Source organism: Melospiza georgiana, chromosome 6, assembly GCF_028018845.1.
Source record: "Melospiza georgiana isolate bMelGeo1 chromosome 6, bMelGeo1.pri, whole genome shotgun sequence".
In the NCBI taxonomy this organism is placed as follows: domain Eukaryota; kingdom Metazoa; phylum Chordata; class Aves; order Passeriformes; family Passerellidae; genus Melospiza; species Melospiza georgiana.
The window spans coordinates 1,580,293-1,599,140 of record NC_080435.1 but is presented as its reverse complement, the minus strand read 5'-3'; the positions used below and the strand labels follow the sequence as shown (position 1 = coordinate 1,599,140).

Sequence of the window (18,848 nt, the reverse complement as noted above, 5' to 3'; positions counted from 1 at the left end):
CCTTATAAACATCGTCTGTATTGCTGAATGTACAATTGCTGAACAAAATTCTTGAAAAACTTTTCTCTAACAAACATGAACTGTTCTAGAAGGCTTCGTTTACATTTCCACAGGGCAGTGGATATCCAAGAAGCCCCATCAGTCAAAGGCAAACATTCTTGTTCCAGTGCATGGCACAGATGCACTAAACACTGGTCAGCCCTTTAAGACCTCAAATATGGCTTTATAACCCATCCAGTCTGAAATTTTTGATGACAACAATTTGTGATGTCATAAACAATGATCGGTAGGTTAAAAAAATCTTTGTATGTTTGTAGAAGAAACAGAAGCAAAGATCATGTGTAATGATCATTCTTTTCACAGAATTACTGGGAGCAGCATTTATCGCTCTTAGATATCCTCTTGCATGGAGATTATGCTTAAGAAATTCAAACTTTTGGGATCCTAACCACATGTGAACTTTAGAAAAGTTTAGTTATATTCAAAGGACAAAAATGCAGCCATCACTAAGAAAATGCAACACTGTAGGGGGGGAAAAAAATCTCAACCTCTTCTTTCCTGCAGTGGGACCCATATGGCAACCTTTAGTACATGTCTTACAGTGAGTTGTTTACCTTTCTTTCATATATTTAATACCAATTAAGTATATTGGTATTATCTTAGTAAGATTAGTAAGAAACTCTTTGGTTTTTTGTGCTTATTTACACTTTTCTTTTTTCAGCTTGCTCAGTTATTTCAAATGAGATGTCCATTATAAAATTACAAGCAAGTAGCAAGGCAAAAATATATGAAAAAGGAGAAAAAAGTCCTCTTGTTTTTGATATGAAATGAACCATGTCCAGTTGTAAATATCAACACAATTTAAGAGAGGATTAGGTGATATTTTTATCTGTAGCTTGAGATGACTCTGGGTACGGAGTTTTGTGTTACTGTTAGATAGATAAATAAAGACTGATGCTAAAAGAAACAAGTTCAGTGACGTACACTGAAAAACAAACATATCACTTGGACCAGAACCATCAATGTGCTGAAATAAATGTCAGTGCTGGCTCAGGCATGATAAGGTTTTATTGGCTCAGACTCCAAACCAAACCTTCCTGACCATTGTCAGCTCTGCACAAGGCCAGCTCAAGTGTCCTGAAGTCCATAACTTCCACTTCAACACCATGCAGTATGTAAACACCCTGAACTGCAGAAGATATCTGCACAGACAAATTAAATCAAATGGCAGAAAAAAAATCTGACTGATTGTTCACTCAGGACTAGTGCAAGAACTTCTGCCGGAGATTCTGGGCTCACCAGTAGGAAATGACTGATAAGAGAGACCATGAACCATCACTGTTACGCAAATGTGAAAGGGCCTTGCAAACCCGAGATAAATCTGATGAGCTCTTTCCAGTGCAGAACTTCAGCAGTGACTCACACACCACACTGCAACCTAAGTTTATCTCTTTCTTTGATGAGACAGGGGGATTTATTGATAAGTGACCTCACTAGTCATTTCCAAGTTGGTGTTGCTCCAATATGAATACTCAAGGAAGAAGTAATTCATTAACTGAGCTGTGCTTTATAATACTACTTACCAGTGCTGGAAAAGTTGAAGCTACCCATCAGCCACAGTCTGTCAGAAATACTGAACTTCAACACTGATTGAGGAATTTATGGCTTTCTGTTAATATGCAGCCAAAGGACATATCTCTCCTGAATCAAAGTATCTGTGAGAGCTGGAAGCACGATGGCTCAGGTAGCTATTTATAATGCCTTTTACCTTTTAGTCCCAAGTATCTTCCAGTGTTTCCACCATATGGGTAAAATACACTACCACCTGATGCACACATCCTTTCCATTCCTGATTGAGCAGATGTCCCAAAATCCCATGGTATCTTTCCAACAATTACAACAATCAGTCCAAAGGAAGGTAATATTTTGAAAATTATCTATTTTATTACCTTCTCGTTGCATTAGGACGGGTAGATATGATAAAGTTGGCCAGGCAGCTCCCATTAAGTCTGCAACACTGGAGATAATCAGAACCCCCTGTGTTTTAAAGTGCAGTCCATCTCAGGCAGTGGTGTGTCAAAATGGGTTTTATTCCTTCAAGTGGGTCAGTAGCCTGCATTCAGTTCCTAAGCAGTTAAGGTTTTATTCTTTTTCAGCCTGTTTTTACATCACAGCTAAAGGCACAGGAATTACAGAGATCAAAGATTAAAAAGTCTACGTAGAGCAAACTCCTCTAGATTAATTGAACCTACCCAGGGTAGATATACTGATAAAACTGAGCTGAAAACCCCATTGTTCTCTCTGCAGTAGATTTTAAAAATCACTCACTGGCTGCCATTCTCCTGTGTTGTCAATCTAGAACAGTTCAATGACATTAGATTCCTAAAACAAGCAAAAATTCAAGTTCAGAGTAGAGTATCCTAGATATACAAACTCCTGACATGATTCTCCCTTAATATGTTTAGAGAATCAAAAATTGCAATGCTGAAGATGAGAATCATGTCTGATCCCCACCTTTTCACACACGATGCCGTGCACTTTGCCCACTGAAGTCAATATGTCAAAGTTTGTCTGGTTTTAAAGCTTTACTTAAGGTCTACTTTTTTTACCAGTGACAGCTCAATAAATATATTAAATAAATAAAATATATGTCAATAAATATATTCTATCTAGCACAGACCTTTGCTAGGAAGAAAGTAGATGGAGAAGAAAGCAGAAAGAAGCTTAAACAAACATTTCCAGGCCATATACAGTATTCCAGAGATGTCCCCAGTGCCTTTCCACAAGGATACAAACACTTTTGCCTGATACAAACACCTTGCCTAATCTATTCTAGGATAATGCACACCCTTTTCTTGGTTACATTACAGTGTTGAATTAGTCTTTCTGTGATAAAGTAAACCACTCCAGTATATTAGCTTCACTTTGAAATTGTCTGCTCCTTAAGTAACACAGAAACTCATTTGGAATGCCCAATATTATTTTGCAAATTATTTCTATTAGCAATCTTACATTCCACTATATTTTCATTACTTGAGATTGTCCAGTCCACTCACAATGTTTTTTTTAACTTTTTCACTATTAAGAATGTCTTTAAGTATAGCATATTACAAGAAAGACTCAGCAGAACTTTTCTGAATAAATAACACTTAAAGTTGAGTTAGGCATTGCTTCCCTCTGTTTTCAAATTAAAAAAAAAAAAAAAAAAAAGCAAAAAGGAGAATCTGGTAGAAGATAGGAGGCAAGGGGATTTGCCACGTCATTCCAAGGATAAACAACTTTGGTCTCTGACACTCTTTAGGAGTGATGACATTTCAGTTATTGATGAGAGAATCTGCCCTAGGTTAATTCTTCTCTGTTTTGAGGAAAAAACTCACACAGAAGTCAAATCAAAATCAGGAAAGTGATTCTGTATAAACAGGATGGGAACTTGTATCCATTCCCTCTGTGCAAAGGGACTTAAGCTTACAAACAGAACATTCTCCAGACAATTCAGACCAGAGCCTAAAAGTCCCACCTGGTTCCTTCTCTCTCCCATTTTTATGCCGTTTTACTTAACTGTAAGTACAATGTTTGTAAAGGGTGTTGGATTAATAGCACCACAGACAGAAGCCCTCTTTTGTGTTCAGAACAGATTTTGTTACAGTAATCTTACTCCTCCCATCCTGACCTTTAAGTGGTTCCCAATAAAAAACAGGAGGTACAGCCCAAATTTCTGAAAATTTCTGATTAACATGAAGGTGTGCAGTTATCAATTAGACCAAGGCAAAAGGCCAGATCCTCAGTTACAGAGCTGAGAAAATATGTAAAAACTAAAACAACAGCATCTCTGTGACTAAGATCACATCTCATCAAGGTAACAATTCTATTTTCTGTGGTGGGTTTGAAAGAGAGAAAAAAAGGTACTGATAATACTAGAAATTTTGCATTAAACACTACTGAAGATAAGAGGCCAGACAAGCATTTTAACAATCTAAAAATTTAGGTGCTGGCTACTGTCTTCATTGGGTACTTGCAGTTTAGAACAGTTTTGATGTCTGCCAAGGGGAGAGACAGAGGAATGTGAGGTGACTTCTAGAGCTGAGGCTTAGAAAAATCACCTCTGGTATAAATAGAAACTGGAAACAAGGAATTCAAGAAAAAGTTCTGCCATAAAGCTCCAGTCACAGTCCCTGTTTCATTAACCTTTGCTTATGAAGAAAAGTTTATGGCATGCTGAGGAGAGAGATTCGAGACTGAACTCAGTGAGCACACTGAACATCGGTTCAGCAGGTGAGTTAGTCCCCTGAGCAAGCTGCACAAGGAAGCAGGAGTGCCTTCACTACACAGTACCAGGAGATACAAGGACTCGCAAGTGCCTGAAACAAAGGCAATAAGTGTTAAGCAAGATCAGGCTTATTGGCACTCAATGGCAGTGACAAGGTTCCAGCTCTGCTCCCAGCTGCAAAAGCTCAGTTATGATTCAGTTTCCTCGGTTATGAGCACCTGGCAAGGGCACTGCAGAGATCAGTCTGCAAGTGCTTTTACATAGCAATTTGAAAATATGACATAATAGGAGATGGTTAGCAGCAACCAAGCAGCAGCCTCTCCTGAGAGTGGGCTGGTCTGTCGGTCCAAGACACCCCCAGAACGAGCCCACCTCTGCCACCAGCCTCAGCAGGCAGACCTCAGTGTAACCTAAGGACTGAGTTTGCCTCTCTGCCTCAGAGATGTCCCTGCTTCTCTCTTTAGGATGCTTTGAACTACAGGTGAGTGAGTTTGAAGCTTGTACAGCTCTGACAGCAGAATAATCCTCATTAAGAAAACTTGCAGTAGTTATTAAAGAAATAACTTTAGAGAGAGAAGAGAACAAGATGAACTATTTCAAGGTTTCTTCTGGTCTTTTCTATTTGACATAGAGCCTTTTGATTTCTATTTAGATTCCTAGATAATAAATTAATTAGTGCTTTATAAGCACCTGAGTAAGTGAACTCTTGTTCAAGAATGATGGAAACATTCTCTGAAAGTGTCCTGTTAAACAGGAGAGGGCCATACACCCAGAACCCAGACAGGGCTCCGGTGATGGCTGGATTGTGTGAGCACTCCCCAAAAGTTCATTAAGAAGGAGGGTTGCTGCAAAGAGAGACATGAACAAACACTCAGGTCAGCCAAGTAAGTCACCTGGTGATGTCTGAGCTCCAAACACTTGCTAATGAACCCTCGCTGTTTTTCTGGCACCCTTTCATCTGGCACTTTGCTGGATTAAGTCAGTATCATGCTATGTTGATAACCATCTGTTTATGCTGCAGTTGTGCCTTGTGTCCAGTTTCATGCTGTTCTCATGCTCTTCAGGATTACACTGCTGGTTATGCTTGTATATAATCTATGGATAAGCAAAAGACTTCTGTCCTAAGGGTTATCAGTCGACAGCACTTTAATCAGAAAAACCCCATAAGCATATTTATGTATTTATTTTTAAGGATGTGGTTTGCAAACATGCATGTAAATTTAAAGCCATAACAATATTGTGTCCTGATTCAAAGTATTCAATTAATAGTTGAGGTGAGGCACAAGTCTCTGAAGTAAACTGTGCATCCTAGGAAAAAAAATAATTCTTTACATGGAAGGGTTTGCAGAATCTGAATATGTGCTTCTGTAGTCTTTTCACAGCTATTTTTTCAAAAGAAACAGAAGGAAGAGCTCTAAAAAATTAATCTCACCACCTGAAAAAAATCTACTTTTCTGTAAAATTTCCTATTATTTTTTTCCTTTCATGGCTCCACACCATCACTTTTACCCTGAAAAGAACTATCAAAAAAAACTTCTGTGTTTTTACAGAATTGACTTTCCATATGATAAGCATATTATATAAGAAGATGGCTCAGAACAGATACACACTTTACAACATTTCCAATTTCAGCCATCTCCTGGTGAAGTTATAGCCCAATATTTGTACATTTTGAAAGGAATGCTTTAATAACATGATAAAAAATGTAAGGTAAATAATTGCAAATCTCATAAATGTAAAACATAATCCCGACTCCCCTTTGCTCTTTTCCAGCCATTCCTCCCACACAGCAAGCACCAGGGTTACTTCACCACAGTCATTTTGGAATGCTTATTCAGGGCTTATTCATATGATAGTAAGCAGAGCAAGATGAAACAGCTGGTCTGTAACCAAGGACACAACAAAAGTTATGTCTGGCATTAGTGTGAACGAGATAAGGGGGTTTTGTTCTGTTTTGTTTTATTGAGAATGAGTCACCATACACTTATGCATTGAAACACTTTACCTTCACACTTTACCATTTCACCAGGAAAATTCCTGCCCAACACTCAGCACAGCTTGAAAGCTTCAGCCCATATCTCAATCCTAAAACCAGTTTTTCTCTAGATATTCAGCCCCCTGACCTGGAAGACGTGGGTGGGGAGCAGAATGAAGCCCCCGTAACCCAAGGGGCAATGCCCAGTGACCTGCTTTGCCACCTGGACACACACAGGTCTGCAGGGCCAGGTGGGATCCCCCAAGGGCGCCGAGGGAGCTGCTGGAGGAGCTCACAGAGCCACTGCCCACCAGCCACCTGCAGCCCTGGGGAGCTCCCAGTGACGGGAACCTGGCCAAGGGGCACCATCCACAAGGGCCAGAGGAGGGCTGGGAAATACAGGCTGTCATCCTGACCTTGGTGCTGGGGCAGCTCACGGAGCAGACCATCCTGAGCACCATCACACAACACGTGCAGGACAACCAGGGAACCAGGCCCACACAGCATGGGTTTGTGAAAGGCAGGTCCTGCTTGACCAACCTGATCTCTTTCTATGACAAGTGACCTGCTCAGTGGATTAAGTCATATCTGGGGATGTCACTACCTAGACTTTAGCAGAGCTTTTGACACAGTTTCTCACGTGGAGCATGGCTTGCCATGGTGCAGGTGGGTGTACTGGGTGCTAGGTGAAACACGGTCTGGGTGGCTGGGCCCAGAGAGTGGTGGTGCATGGTGCTACATCCAGTGGGTGACCAGCCACCAGTGGTGCTCCCCAGGGCTGTATTAGGGCCAGATCTATTTAATTTCTTCATCAATTGTCTGGACAAGAGGATAAAGTGCACCACCAGTCAATTTGCAGGCAACAGCAAGAGAATTTCAAAACATGTTACAGAGATTAACACAATACTACGAGCCTCACAAATCCCTTGAAAATTATAAAATAAACCAGGCCCATAGAAGCTGCCATACCAGATCTGGGCACTGTCTCATTTAATCCAGCATCCCGCCTCCAATGGACATGAACAAAATGTTAAATATAGCATGGCAATGTATTTAACCCTACCAAAGGCAGATGAGAACACGTGAAAAACAATAATCGTAAAGCCTGCTGACTCCAGCTCAGGAAGGAAGGATAATTATACACATAGGGGTAACTGAGGAGTCTGATAGTTTCTAGCGCAGCCCCGTTGGTTTTGGCCCAAACTCAAAGAGTCTGCATGTTTATGTATGCATTTCAGGAAAATAAATGTCATGGTTAGCTACTTAAAAGAGTGCTTAGGGAGAACAAGGTATCAGCATCTACAAAGATAATTCCCTTCATGAAGGTATTTGTGTGAAACAATTAACTTTTCCCATGTTCTCATGCCACTGTGCTGCTGTTGAAACTATGCAGCTCAGTCCCACCTCAATAGCTAAAAGACTCCTGCTGTTGTCCGTGCTTGTGGGTTTTGGTGACATAAATGAATTTAAATGCAGACTGGAAATTTCTTTTGGCCCTCCCCCAGTGGTGCTGCTTCTGTCCTGGAGGAAACAAAAACCAGAACCCTGGCTTCTAGAAGGAAGCAAAAGAGCAAAGTTCATCTGTTTGTTCAGAAAGCTGTTCCTCTCCTAGCAATAAAGCAAACCTAACTAATTTTCAGGCAGGCAGGACATCCCAGAAATTTCATTACTTTGCTGAACTGGCTGCTGTCTTATTAATGCTCACCAGACATAGGAAGGGTGGGGTGGAAAAAGGGATAGTTGGCTGGAAAATATCTACTGGACAAACAAAATAAAATTTTTACTTAATAGATAAAAAAAAAATCCCAGCCGTGTAGGAATTCTATGTTCAGTTTCCTAAGGTTTGTTACATACTTGCTCTGCCACCTGCTGCCCTGGCATTCCCCAAGGTTTCAGGAACGGGGACTGTGTCCATGACTTTTCCCAGAAACAAATACTGCACGGCTAAGAACAAGCATCTAGCAGCCCAGTGGGCTGTCCAGGAGATACCACAGCTCTGGAAAACAGGTTGCTTGAATCCTCCTGAACAATCACAGTATCACTCTGTGTTTTGAAGGACACCACCCTTGGCCCAGTGTCTCTCAAGAAGTGCTTTTTCTCTTGATGGGTGGCATTCTGCAGCAAGGATTGGCACGCTAGCTCTACTACCTTGGAAGTCAGATATAATGAGGGAAAGTCTTCCAGACTGTCACCACTGCCCCAGTTCCTCCAGGGAAAGAAAGAGAGAAAGTAGATGCAGAAAGAGAACATTCTGGAGATCAAGTGACTGACTAAAGAATGAATTTTACCTTTTGAAAAAATGAATTGTATCCACTGTGTAAGGAAAAGGGACATGTATGTCTGGTGGAAGCAAGGTCAGGTGACAGGGAAAGAATACAGAAATGCTATTGGCCATGGTAGGGGAAAAATTTGTGTGGTCAAAGGCCAATTGGAGATTAAGCAGGCCAGAATTGTGGGGGACAATACAAAGAGATTTTTTCAAGTACGTTAATGGCAAAAAGCAGCATAGAAATAACTTCATCCCATTACAGGATGAGGATTGACAACCTCACAAACAAGGATACGGACAAGGCAGAGGTGTTTAAATGCATTCCTTGCCTCCATCTTCAACATGGATGATGAGCCATGAGGGCCTCTATTCCTGAGCCAGAGGACCATGACTGTGAGAATGATCAATTCCCAGCTGACCCCGAAATTGTGTGGGATCTGCTGCCTCAGCTGGATCCCTACAAATCTATGGGGCCTGATGGGACTCCTTTGAGGAGCTAGCTGAAGTCATCACAAAGCCTGTCTCAATGATTTTCAGCAGTCTTGGGAATCCTGAGAGGTTTTTTTGTTGTTTTTTTTTTTAAGTATGAGAATTTGTAAATGTGATTACTGACTTGGTAATTTTTGAATCCTCCTGTTAAGCTTCCTTAAAAAGTGCTGGCTTTCAAAGCACTGATATCTAATACCTCCTGGCAGAACCACTTCATGATGACTGAAATGGCATCTCAAGAACTGAGGCACCTTTATTCACAGTTCATTTCTGAAAGTGGGTCTAAAGCAATTATAAAGGAGCATATGTGTGTAAAACGATAGTAATTTGATCAATACAGTGCTGCCATAGGTAGGGTAACTCCAGATGCCTTCCTCTAACTGGAAACTGCATGTCTAGCTGAAATATTTCCATGAGTTTAAGAAACAAGAATTTATCTGGAAAAAGGACACAGATATCAGCAACAGGAAAATACCTACAGGACATCATGGATATATCCCATTTCAGTCATGGAATGGACTTCACAGGCACATCACTATTTATATCACACCTGTTTCAAATTACTTTGGTTCTAATAATATATATTAACATTTACTTTAGGGTTGGTTTTTTTCACTGTAGCTTTAGTTCCTTTGCTTAATTAAAACAGAATGAGCACATAGCTTCACTTGTAAGCAAGGTGGTGCACCTGATAAATCCAGCAAGGAAGAGAGGAAAACTCTATTAAGCAGACTGTAATTTCAAAGGCTTGAACACAATTTTTCATACATTTGTGATCTATTCCTTCTCAAAAAAATCAGGAAAAACTACATGTAATATTTGAATGTTCTTTAGGAAAGCTGTCTCCCTTTTTCCACTACCAGAGGAATGTTCTTAATCTGTTTTAGCTGACTTTGTGCATCATGAAGTAGCACAGAGCCCAGTTTCTGCCCTTTACCCTCAGCCAACTCCACCTCTCATGTAACTCTGAAGTGATCCAGGAAATTTATGAACAGCTTTGTATTTTGCAAACTTACTATTTCTGTAGAAAAGGAGAACTCATTACAGACCAGAATATGAAGCAGTACATAAGAAAATTTCTAAAACCAGCAGCAGTAAGAGTATACTTCTATGCATAGCCTTCAGAAGTGAATACAGAAGATGCCTTTTCTACCTGCATTTGGCACACTTAACCTTCTACTTCAAAGTCCAGAGGCTACTGCTTTGAAGTAGTCAAAGTGCCCACGACTACTGAAGAAACAGGAGTGCTATGGTTACAATTTTACTTCTAATAAATAACTCTCCAATTAAACCAGATGGCTTCCTCTCCTCTGGCTCTAAAGACTGCAATTTAAAACTGAGAAACTCCGTGTTGTGACAGCAAACCGAGGAGCACCAACCTGAACACACATGGGTAGTAATGGTATAGGAGTAAGATGGTACAAATATCACGTAGCAATTTTTCTGACAGCTCTCTACTTTAACTGGTAGGAAATCAATAACATTAAGACTGGGGGTCACAGCCTTTGGAAAGAGTTACATCAATGCAAAAACAGAACAGACAAAGCCAAAAGAGATTATAACCACAGATATCCCAAGGGACAGATGAAATCATGCATTATGATGTTTTTAAAAACAAAAAAAAAGTCATTCCCTCAACCATACCCCAAATGTCTGGTCTCTCAGTTTCTCAGTTTTTTAAATTTAGAGGTGAAGATTGCAGTGAAAGATGCTACTATGTTTCACTTAAACATAAACTCTCTCAGTGAAAAGGGTGACTATTCTCCTACTTGCAGGCACATTTCTGGGAAATTGGTGCCATACTTACTGCTCAAAGTTAAGCTCACTGGTGTAGGCAGCAAGCTTCTACTCATAAACAGCAGTCATAGAAAAGAGAGTGCTCCGTGTCCTAACAGTCACAGCTGAAATTGGGCACAAAGAGTAGACAGACGACAGCAAAACAATCATGGCAGTGAAAAGACTAGGTTCCTCCTGTCTAAAATTCCTGTGCAAGAAAGCACTTTAAGGATTACCTTTCATCTCCATGATGTAGAATGCTCTAAAGGCTCAAGAAATTTGTACATCTGTACCAACTGTGACTCATAAAGGCCCATCCTATTACGTGGAGGCACTGAAATGCTGGTCATCCCTTAAAAACAAAGGACACTGACCAACCTCCACCCCAAATAAGTGACTGGGCTCTCAACTGCCAAGTTCTGGTTCTGTAGCATTACCAGAGAGGCTGAAGGACACAGCCCGTGTGACCAAGCACTGCTGGTGTAGCTTTATTTAAATTCTCTTTGTTTTAAAGTTCTCACCTGTCTTGCTGGCAAGTCGTGGTACTGCAGGATGAGCCTGGTGTTGACGCTGTGACTCCACGTGTTGCCGAGGGCCGCGGTCACATAACCAGAATCCCTCCTCCCACTCACAGAAGATCCTGAAGGTAAACATGATACAAACTGCATCAGGACTGTGGCACAGAAAACAGCATTGAAAATTCATCAGACATCTCAGATTATTCCCTAAGCTAGGTAATTACCAATAGCACTTAAGAGATAGCACTGTTGCATTAGCTTCCTACCTTTTGGATGTTTTTATACAACTGTAGTGTGAGTTCTCCATCAACAATAAGTGCCAAGAATTAGGGAGATGTTGCTGATGTAACTGTACCCCCCTGTACCCCTGTTTAGAGCTGGGACCCACCATTCCACACCATCAAGAAGCAATTCATGCATGCCTGCTGGTGGGCTCCTCACTGCAAAGGGCCCAGACTTTCCAGAAGTAGCTAATGTTGGCATAAAACAGCCACAAAATTCATACCCAAACTTCCCTCAAGTCATGTATCTGTTATTATGTAACAGAAGGAGTAACATATTGCTGTTGCAAACCTGAGCCAGGCATTTAAATGGTTAAATGTCTGGAACCTGCCACTATTATGGAGATATCGCTCCTCAGCAATTCCAAATTCTGCATTCCTTCAGGCCTAAAACCTGTCCCAAAGTGAACAGAAATGTGTAAGGTTTGTGGCAGTACAGGCTAATTGCTGTAATTTATTTTATTTTCTTATACAGGAGAAAGCACACTGTACCATACTGTGTCAGCCCCTCTCTGAAGAGGGCAAATCCTTTTCGGTGAACTTATTAAAATTTATTACTTTGGTGCAAAGCAGTTAGCAAACCTGGAGCAAATTTACAGCAAAGACTTTTTGCATGGTGAAAGGGAATGCCTCACTGGAAAGGTTTCCATTTTATAAGGGATCCTCCTGTGAGCTGATGCATGAGGCAGATAGAGGGACAAGAAGTGAAGCAAACAGGAGGAAGCAGCGCCAGCTTTGCAAAGAAGTTCAAGGGCAGTGACAACATGTGCTGCATTCCTTCTTCTTGCTCCAAACACAAAAAGATAGTAAATGTCTCAGAGGAAGGAAAGAGGATATGTTAAGAAAACAGATTTATGTTGATACATGGCCTTAAAAAAACCTTGGACTTATCTTTTCTGTTATTTCAACCACTACTTAGACATTAATGAACTGGACAAAGGAAGTGGATAAATAACACTGCTCAGAGATAGTGATTTTTTTTCCAGTATGCATTGCCTTGTGCTTCCAAACCATGATGTTTTCATGCTTAGAGATGGGAGTATCACACCAACATTGGCCCAAGAAGAAAATAGGCTTATAAGATTGTGGTCTCTGCTCAGAGGTCCCCAAACTCTCCAAGCTGAACCACAGCAGAGTGGTATAGAGTGCTTATCCATGCTGAGGGGTAGATGCTTCCACAGCACCCACAATGTGCAGTCAGCTGATGAGCAGCAGCTCCAGTGTCTCCAGTGGGCTTAAAGCCAGTTCTTACTCCAGTCACTGCTGGCATCATGGTTTCTGTTCAGGACACAGGTGCTACAGGGAGTGCAGGGATTAGGGAAAGTAAGAAAACAGAGCTGACAAACAGATGAGAGAAAGGTGACATCTCAGTGTATGCATGCAGTAAGGGAGTGGGTGTCCAGAAGCACAGAGATGGGATCCTAGCAAGGGAAAGAGAAGGTGAATGTTAGAAGGCTGGAAGAAGATGTCTGAACAGCTCCCTGCTTTCTGTATCAGGTCCAGCTCTAGTAAAATGGGTGATTTCAATTCCTGTAAACACTCCCTCCTTCCTCACACTCACAAAAAATAGCATGAAACCGATCTTCAAAGCAGTCAGGCCAGGGACTGTATGAGATGCCTGTTCCACTGTCTCCTGTGAAAGTGAACTTTTCAGAGCACTAGCAGACACCAGCAGACACCGTATCTGTTCTGAATGCAAACACAGAGGAGGAACTGGCTGCTTCACTCTCACTGAACAGCTGTCACAAGTGAAAATAAAGCTGCTTGTGGTCTGAGTCAATTGCAAAGTAAATGCCTCTCCACAACCAGGGGAAAAACAAAGAAGAAAGGGTGATTCTTCAACTGCGGCCCGCAGTGCTGGCCAGGAAGGAACTGTCAGTAGAACTGGGCCACGACACTTGGCCCTTCTTATACATGAGAACTAGATTAATTTTGTTTGCCTATCAATGCAATCAAAACAAACTTTCTATAAGTAATTTCCCTGTCACTGAGAGAAATGACCCATTTAGGCAGTATGGGGAAAGTGGTTTTATTTCACCTTCCATTTTTCACTGGAGGGAACAGCAGGGTTAAATCTATTCAGCTCAATAGTGTTTCTGGGATTATTCTATTTTGCCCAACCAGAGCACTGCAAATACAGAGCTGGTCTCAAAGACCTTCTTGTCCTCTGCATATAAGGTGGTACATTTTAGAGACTAAATCCTCCTTTAACCAAGTCCCAGTTGTTGCAAGTATGTTGGAAGGTGATTTAAACATAAAGACACTTCAGTTCCATTAGTTTCTTATCAGAGGAAAATTTCGATAACTAGACCAGTATCTTGAATCAAATGAAACAAATGTCCTAAAACAGTTTTTTTTTAATGCAAGAGGTCTGTGCAGGCAAAATGTGACTACAGTCATGATTAAAAAACCCCAACATGTTCCTTGTTGGTATAATTGCGCAGAACAATTAGTTCCACCTTGTCCACATTCTCACATATTGATTTGTTTTTCTTCCCAGATGGACGAATCATTGCCTGGCAGGTTCATCCCCAACACTGGGCCCTTTGCAATGTCTATCAATTGGTAATTTGAAAATATTTTCTCATCAAACGTTAAAAATGGATTGATGAACTAAATGACAGTGAAATAACAAAACAGTGAAGCAACAAGCTCCCAAATCTTTCAAATCTTAACATCAAATCATCCTGATAAAAGCCTGGCCCATCAAAAAGAAGGAAAAAAATCTCTCTGAAAGTACAAAGAAAATATTTATAAAGAACTATACTACTGAGCTCAACAAAAACAGCATGCCATGCAATAAGAATGAAAGTACTTTTCCTCTCACTCAGGCTGTGCAGCTTTCCGGTTCACTGGCAGAGCTCAAAGACCACTACTTGTCACCTGCATTGCATTTATTTTTGTCTGTATTTTTGGTGCAGATCTCTAACAATGTGATCAGAAGAAAAAGAAGAAAAAATCCCCTTCAACCCCTAATCTATTTTTCCATCGTCACCTCTTCAGAAAGTACAAGTATAAAAATACGCAATGGTGGAAAAACCCATCACACAATAAAAAACAACCCACAGGACAAACTCATCTGTGAAGTAACTAACCACTGCACTCTTCAAACTCCCACTGATGCCTTCAGCCCTTCTCCACAGCTTTTTCTTAAGTCAAAAGGTGATTCTGATTCTCTTACCCTACAGTGGTGACTGTCTCACTCTCTGCACTGCTCAGCTAACACTACCGACTTCATACAGCCTTTTATTATTTAGGACATATGGCAGGAAAAACAGGTGTGCTGCTGTAAGAAATCAAGCTTGGCCACAAGACTAGCCATGGGAAAATGCTAACTTTAAAATGCTTATGCTCTCCCTTTTATTATGAGAGGGAATCTGGCAGTTTTACTTCTAAAACCTCCTAGTTCTAAATCTTTACAAACTACACCCTCCCCCCCTCCCTCAGATTATTCTATATCACTTCAAATTTCAATTAAGTAGAAATATTTTATCTGGAAGTTGGAGTTGTTCAGTAATCAATGAACATGTAATTTAGTTTTCCTTTTTTTTCACAACACAGTCATCAAAATGTACTTAGCAAACCAAGCAATTAAGTGTAAACATCTACTAATCCCCAGTTTAGAAAAAACCCAAGTGTGTTATGTGCTGACTTGAGATTACCCTAAACAGGCTGTTCAATTCAGCCATCGTCATCACGACGAGACCAAAAACTGCCACTTATAGACTCCAGGTGCAAAGTTCTGATGGAGTCAGCACTGAATGCAATAGAAAGGGAATGAGTTCACTTCTCATTTTGGAGAACAGAGTTCAATTATTTCATATGCTCCAAACAGGTGAGTTTTCACACTTTTTTGTTTATCATATTTATGTCTTTATGTGTACACGCTCTGGGTGATTTTGAATGGTTAATGATGGTTAATCTGATATTAGATCAAGATTAAGGTCCTTTTTGCTGTTTTTTCCCCCAGTCATTCATTATTTCCATTGCAATAACGCCTAGAGCTTTCATCTTCAAGATGCAAACCACTAGACAATTAGAGAACAAAAAGATTGCTCCTGACCTAAACATCTTCTTATTGTGAAAATTGCAGGTTACAAGTCTCTTAGCTGCTGCTGCTTATTCCCCACTTACAAAGAATCTTCCTTAAGGGATGAGGGAAAATATGCCAAAATATGTGAAAGGCCAGAATAACTGTGTATAAACAAGGACTTTGAGTATTCTTCATGAAACATTTGAAGCTTTTTCAAATAAGTAATGTTGACCTTTATTCTACCCCCAAAAAATCAGCAGGGACCTTCATACAGCTCAAAATTTAGGAAGGGTCCATCAGAGAACTGTTGGTTTACTTTTAATCCCACACCAGCATGCCCACTGTTACCAGTGTGGTTTGCACCAGATCTCATTCCTCCACTGAACTCGTTAGTGAGCTCATGTCAATTCTCTTCTGAGTAGAGAAAGAGAGACACACATATGCTAGTATGAAGACTCCTGCCTGATGACCTAAAAAAGGAATTGGCATTAAGAAATGAAAAAAACCCAGCTGGTCCGATTTCTTGCCAGACAACCTACCAGCCATGACCAAAACAATCAGGTCTCAGGAGATCTGTGGAGGTGGGAAGACAGCTGGTGGTTCACAGCACCTGAAACAGGGCCCAAATCAGGGAATTGTGGAGTTGAGACCCTTGGGAACAGATATTTCTTTTTACTGGTGAAAACGTTCTGCCTCTGTTGCTTGACACCACATCACAAAGTGGTGAGTTTCCACCTCTCTATCATTGCTGCAGTGCTACAGAACAAGCAGTGATTTGCTGGGAGGGATGGGAAGCACAAGTAGAAGAAAGCAGTGAAGTCAATTTCTTTCTGTAACCAAGGATAAATTTTTTACCCCTCAGCTAAACCTCTTTACCCTAGCAGCAGTCTTTGAGAAGTTCCTTCCTTTTCTAAAATAGAAAATTATGCTAATTTACACTACTCTCTCAGTATCCAGAGATCTTTCCCACATTGCTTGTCATTAAAACTTAAAGCAGCTTCTTCTTTTGAACCTCTCCTATGCAGTCACTTCTTCCTGTCTCTCCAAGACTAGACAATAAAATCACAAACCATTGAACTAAGGGAAGGAAAAAACCCCAAACAACCCAGATCTGGCATTTTGCTTGCCTGCACATATAAAAGATACATAGGTTGAAAAACAAAGCTTGCCCAATCATGGCATCTGGCAATGCTAGGGCCCTGTGATCCAGAAAATGCTTTTAATTATCACCTCACCAATCATGCTACAAGTTATTGCTGCAATTTTTTGCTTAAGTTCCCTTAGGGAATTAAACAGATCATGATATTAATCAGAAGGTATGTAGGAGGGAGGGGGCAGAATGCTAGAATTACATGTATGTAGGTCCCTTAAAGCTTGAATAAAGAAATGAGATTTAGAATACCACTGTCAGAGCAACTGAAGCCTTGCATGCTACAAGCCTCAACCCTCTGACCTACACAGCCATGGCATTATCACATCTGATTTTCCCAGGGTGGTTCATCTCAGCTGCTAAACTTCATCACTCTCTGCTAGTGTTTACCCATCATCTGGATTCGCCACTTCCCAACTCTCCAGACTAGAACTGAATAAGCCTGCTGTCACACTCACCCCTCCATAACAGCCTGAAGCCTAGATGGCTGAATCCCAGAAGGGCAGAACAAAAGCTAATACAGCTGGGGGAGGAGAGCGAGATAGAGCTCTGAAACTGCAGTGAGTTTCAGAATGCAGCTCACAGCAGTATGGTCGCGTTAAGACGTCGCAGTCTGAGAGGCAGATTATTCTCACAGTCAACATTTTTTTTTTCCCCATAAAATATGTCTTGGCAAAGAAACAGTGTCATGGCAATTTAGCTCTCATACCCAGGAAACTGTCACAGTGCAGGCAAAAGCAGCAGCACTCCAGTCTGCAAATGAACCTTAAATTCAGAGTCAGGGTGCAGCAGGGGGAGCGAGTCCAGTTTCTGCTGCACAACGAGGTCTCCAGCAAAGTGGCCAATAAAAGCACCAATTAGCACTAATTTACCCAGGGTGATTCTGACACGGCTGCCCGTGTCCCGAGGAGTGGGCCGGTGCTGTGTGCCCACATGGCAGACAGAAAAGGACAGTGGGTGTATGCAAGCTGGTTTTCAATAGCACTGACCCCTTTCCTGGTGAATATATTGGTGAATATATTCTGCTGAGGAGCCACGGGGAGCATTGTGCTGCTGCAGCCGGGTCTCTGCCAGCACCTGAGCTGGCTCAATGAACACGAGTGCTGACAGTCAGCCCACACTGGGGTGGATTTTCGCAATATACTCAGCATAAAATGTCTAAATTAATAACGATTTCTGATCACAGCCTAGTGACATGGCTTTGAGCTAGTGAATTAAGTATATGCCCTTTTTACTCCTGAGCACAGGAGTATATTTTAGCAGTATCTTTTTATATTTAGCAGTATCTTTTACTTTTAGTAGTATCTTTCCAAATAATTTTCAAATTGAGTGACAGCTTCTTTATACAGCAAGTTGAAACATGCAATAACTAAAACTCCACAGTGGGGCTGAAAACCACAAGGACTATGTTTAAAAAGCAGTATTAAATAGTACTTCGGGTTAAGATTGCAATTCAAACTGAGCAAACTGTTTTACTTTGCATGATGACCAGCATAATTTCTTTGAAAATTTAGCCTCCAGCACTCTTAACACTGGTCCCATACATTAGAGTTGCAAGAATTCCCTCTAGGTGTAAATAAAAACAACAATTTTAGAGCTGTAAAGCTTGGATCATAAGCCAGAGTTATCAAAACTGAAATTCCAGAAGGAAGCAATCCTCCTTCAGCCTGCAACACGGAAACAGAGGTCAGCCAAACATTTGGGGGCTAGAGATGACTGTTTGCAAATTTCAGCTGTTCACATCTGGAGTTCAGATTTGGCCAAATGTTTAATACTATCAATCACAAAAGCTGAACTGGAAGAATGTTTTGGTGGTATGACTAAGAACATAAAAGTTAGAAAATATTAAATGCAAAAACCTCTATGCGCAATTTCAACTCTGCCTTTCAAACACAACAACGGATTCAATTATTTCTCACAATGGGTACCATCACGGTTGACTGTAGCATTTCTTAACTGGTATTTAACCACGGGTCTGCACTTGCCCATATAGGTTTCTCTGGCTGTATCTATTTCTCAGCACAGAGTGGTTCCTGACACAAGATGAAGGATGCAACCTCTTCTCTGACAAAGTATCTTCTGGGCTGGCC

At 40.9% G+C, this 18,848-nt stretch overlaps 1 protein-coding gene across 1 annotated transcript in view; it reads right to left on the bottom strand.

Moving 5' to 3' along the window:
* Window positions 1-18,848, bottom strand: part of RAD51B (RAD51 paralog B) — a 384,812-nt gene that overhangs the window by 138,251 nt on the left and 227,713 nt on the right. Inside the window, exon 9 of the mRNA XM_058026352.1 lies at window positions 11,298-11,416. Coding sequence (XP_057882335.1) covers window positions 11,298-11,416 — 119 coding nt within the window. The remainder of the gene's footprint in view (window positions 1-11,297; window positions 11,417-18,848) is intronic.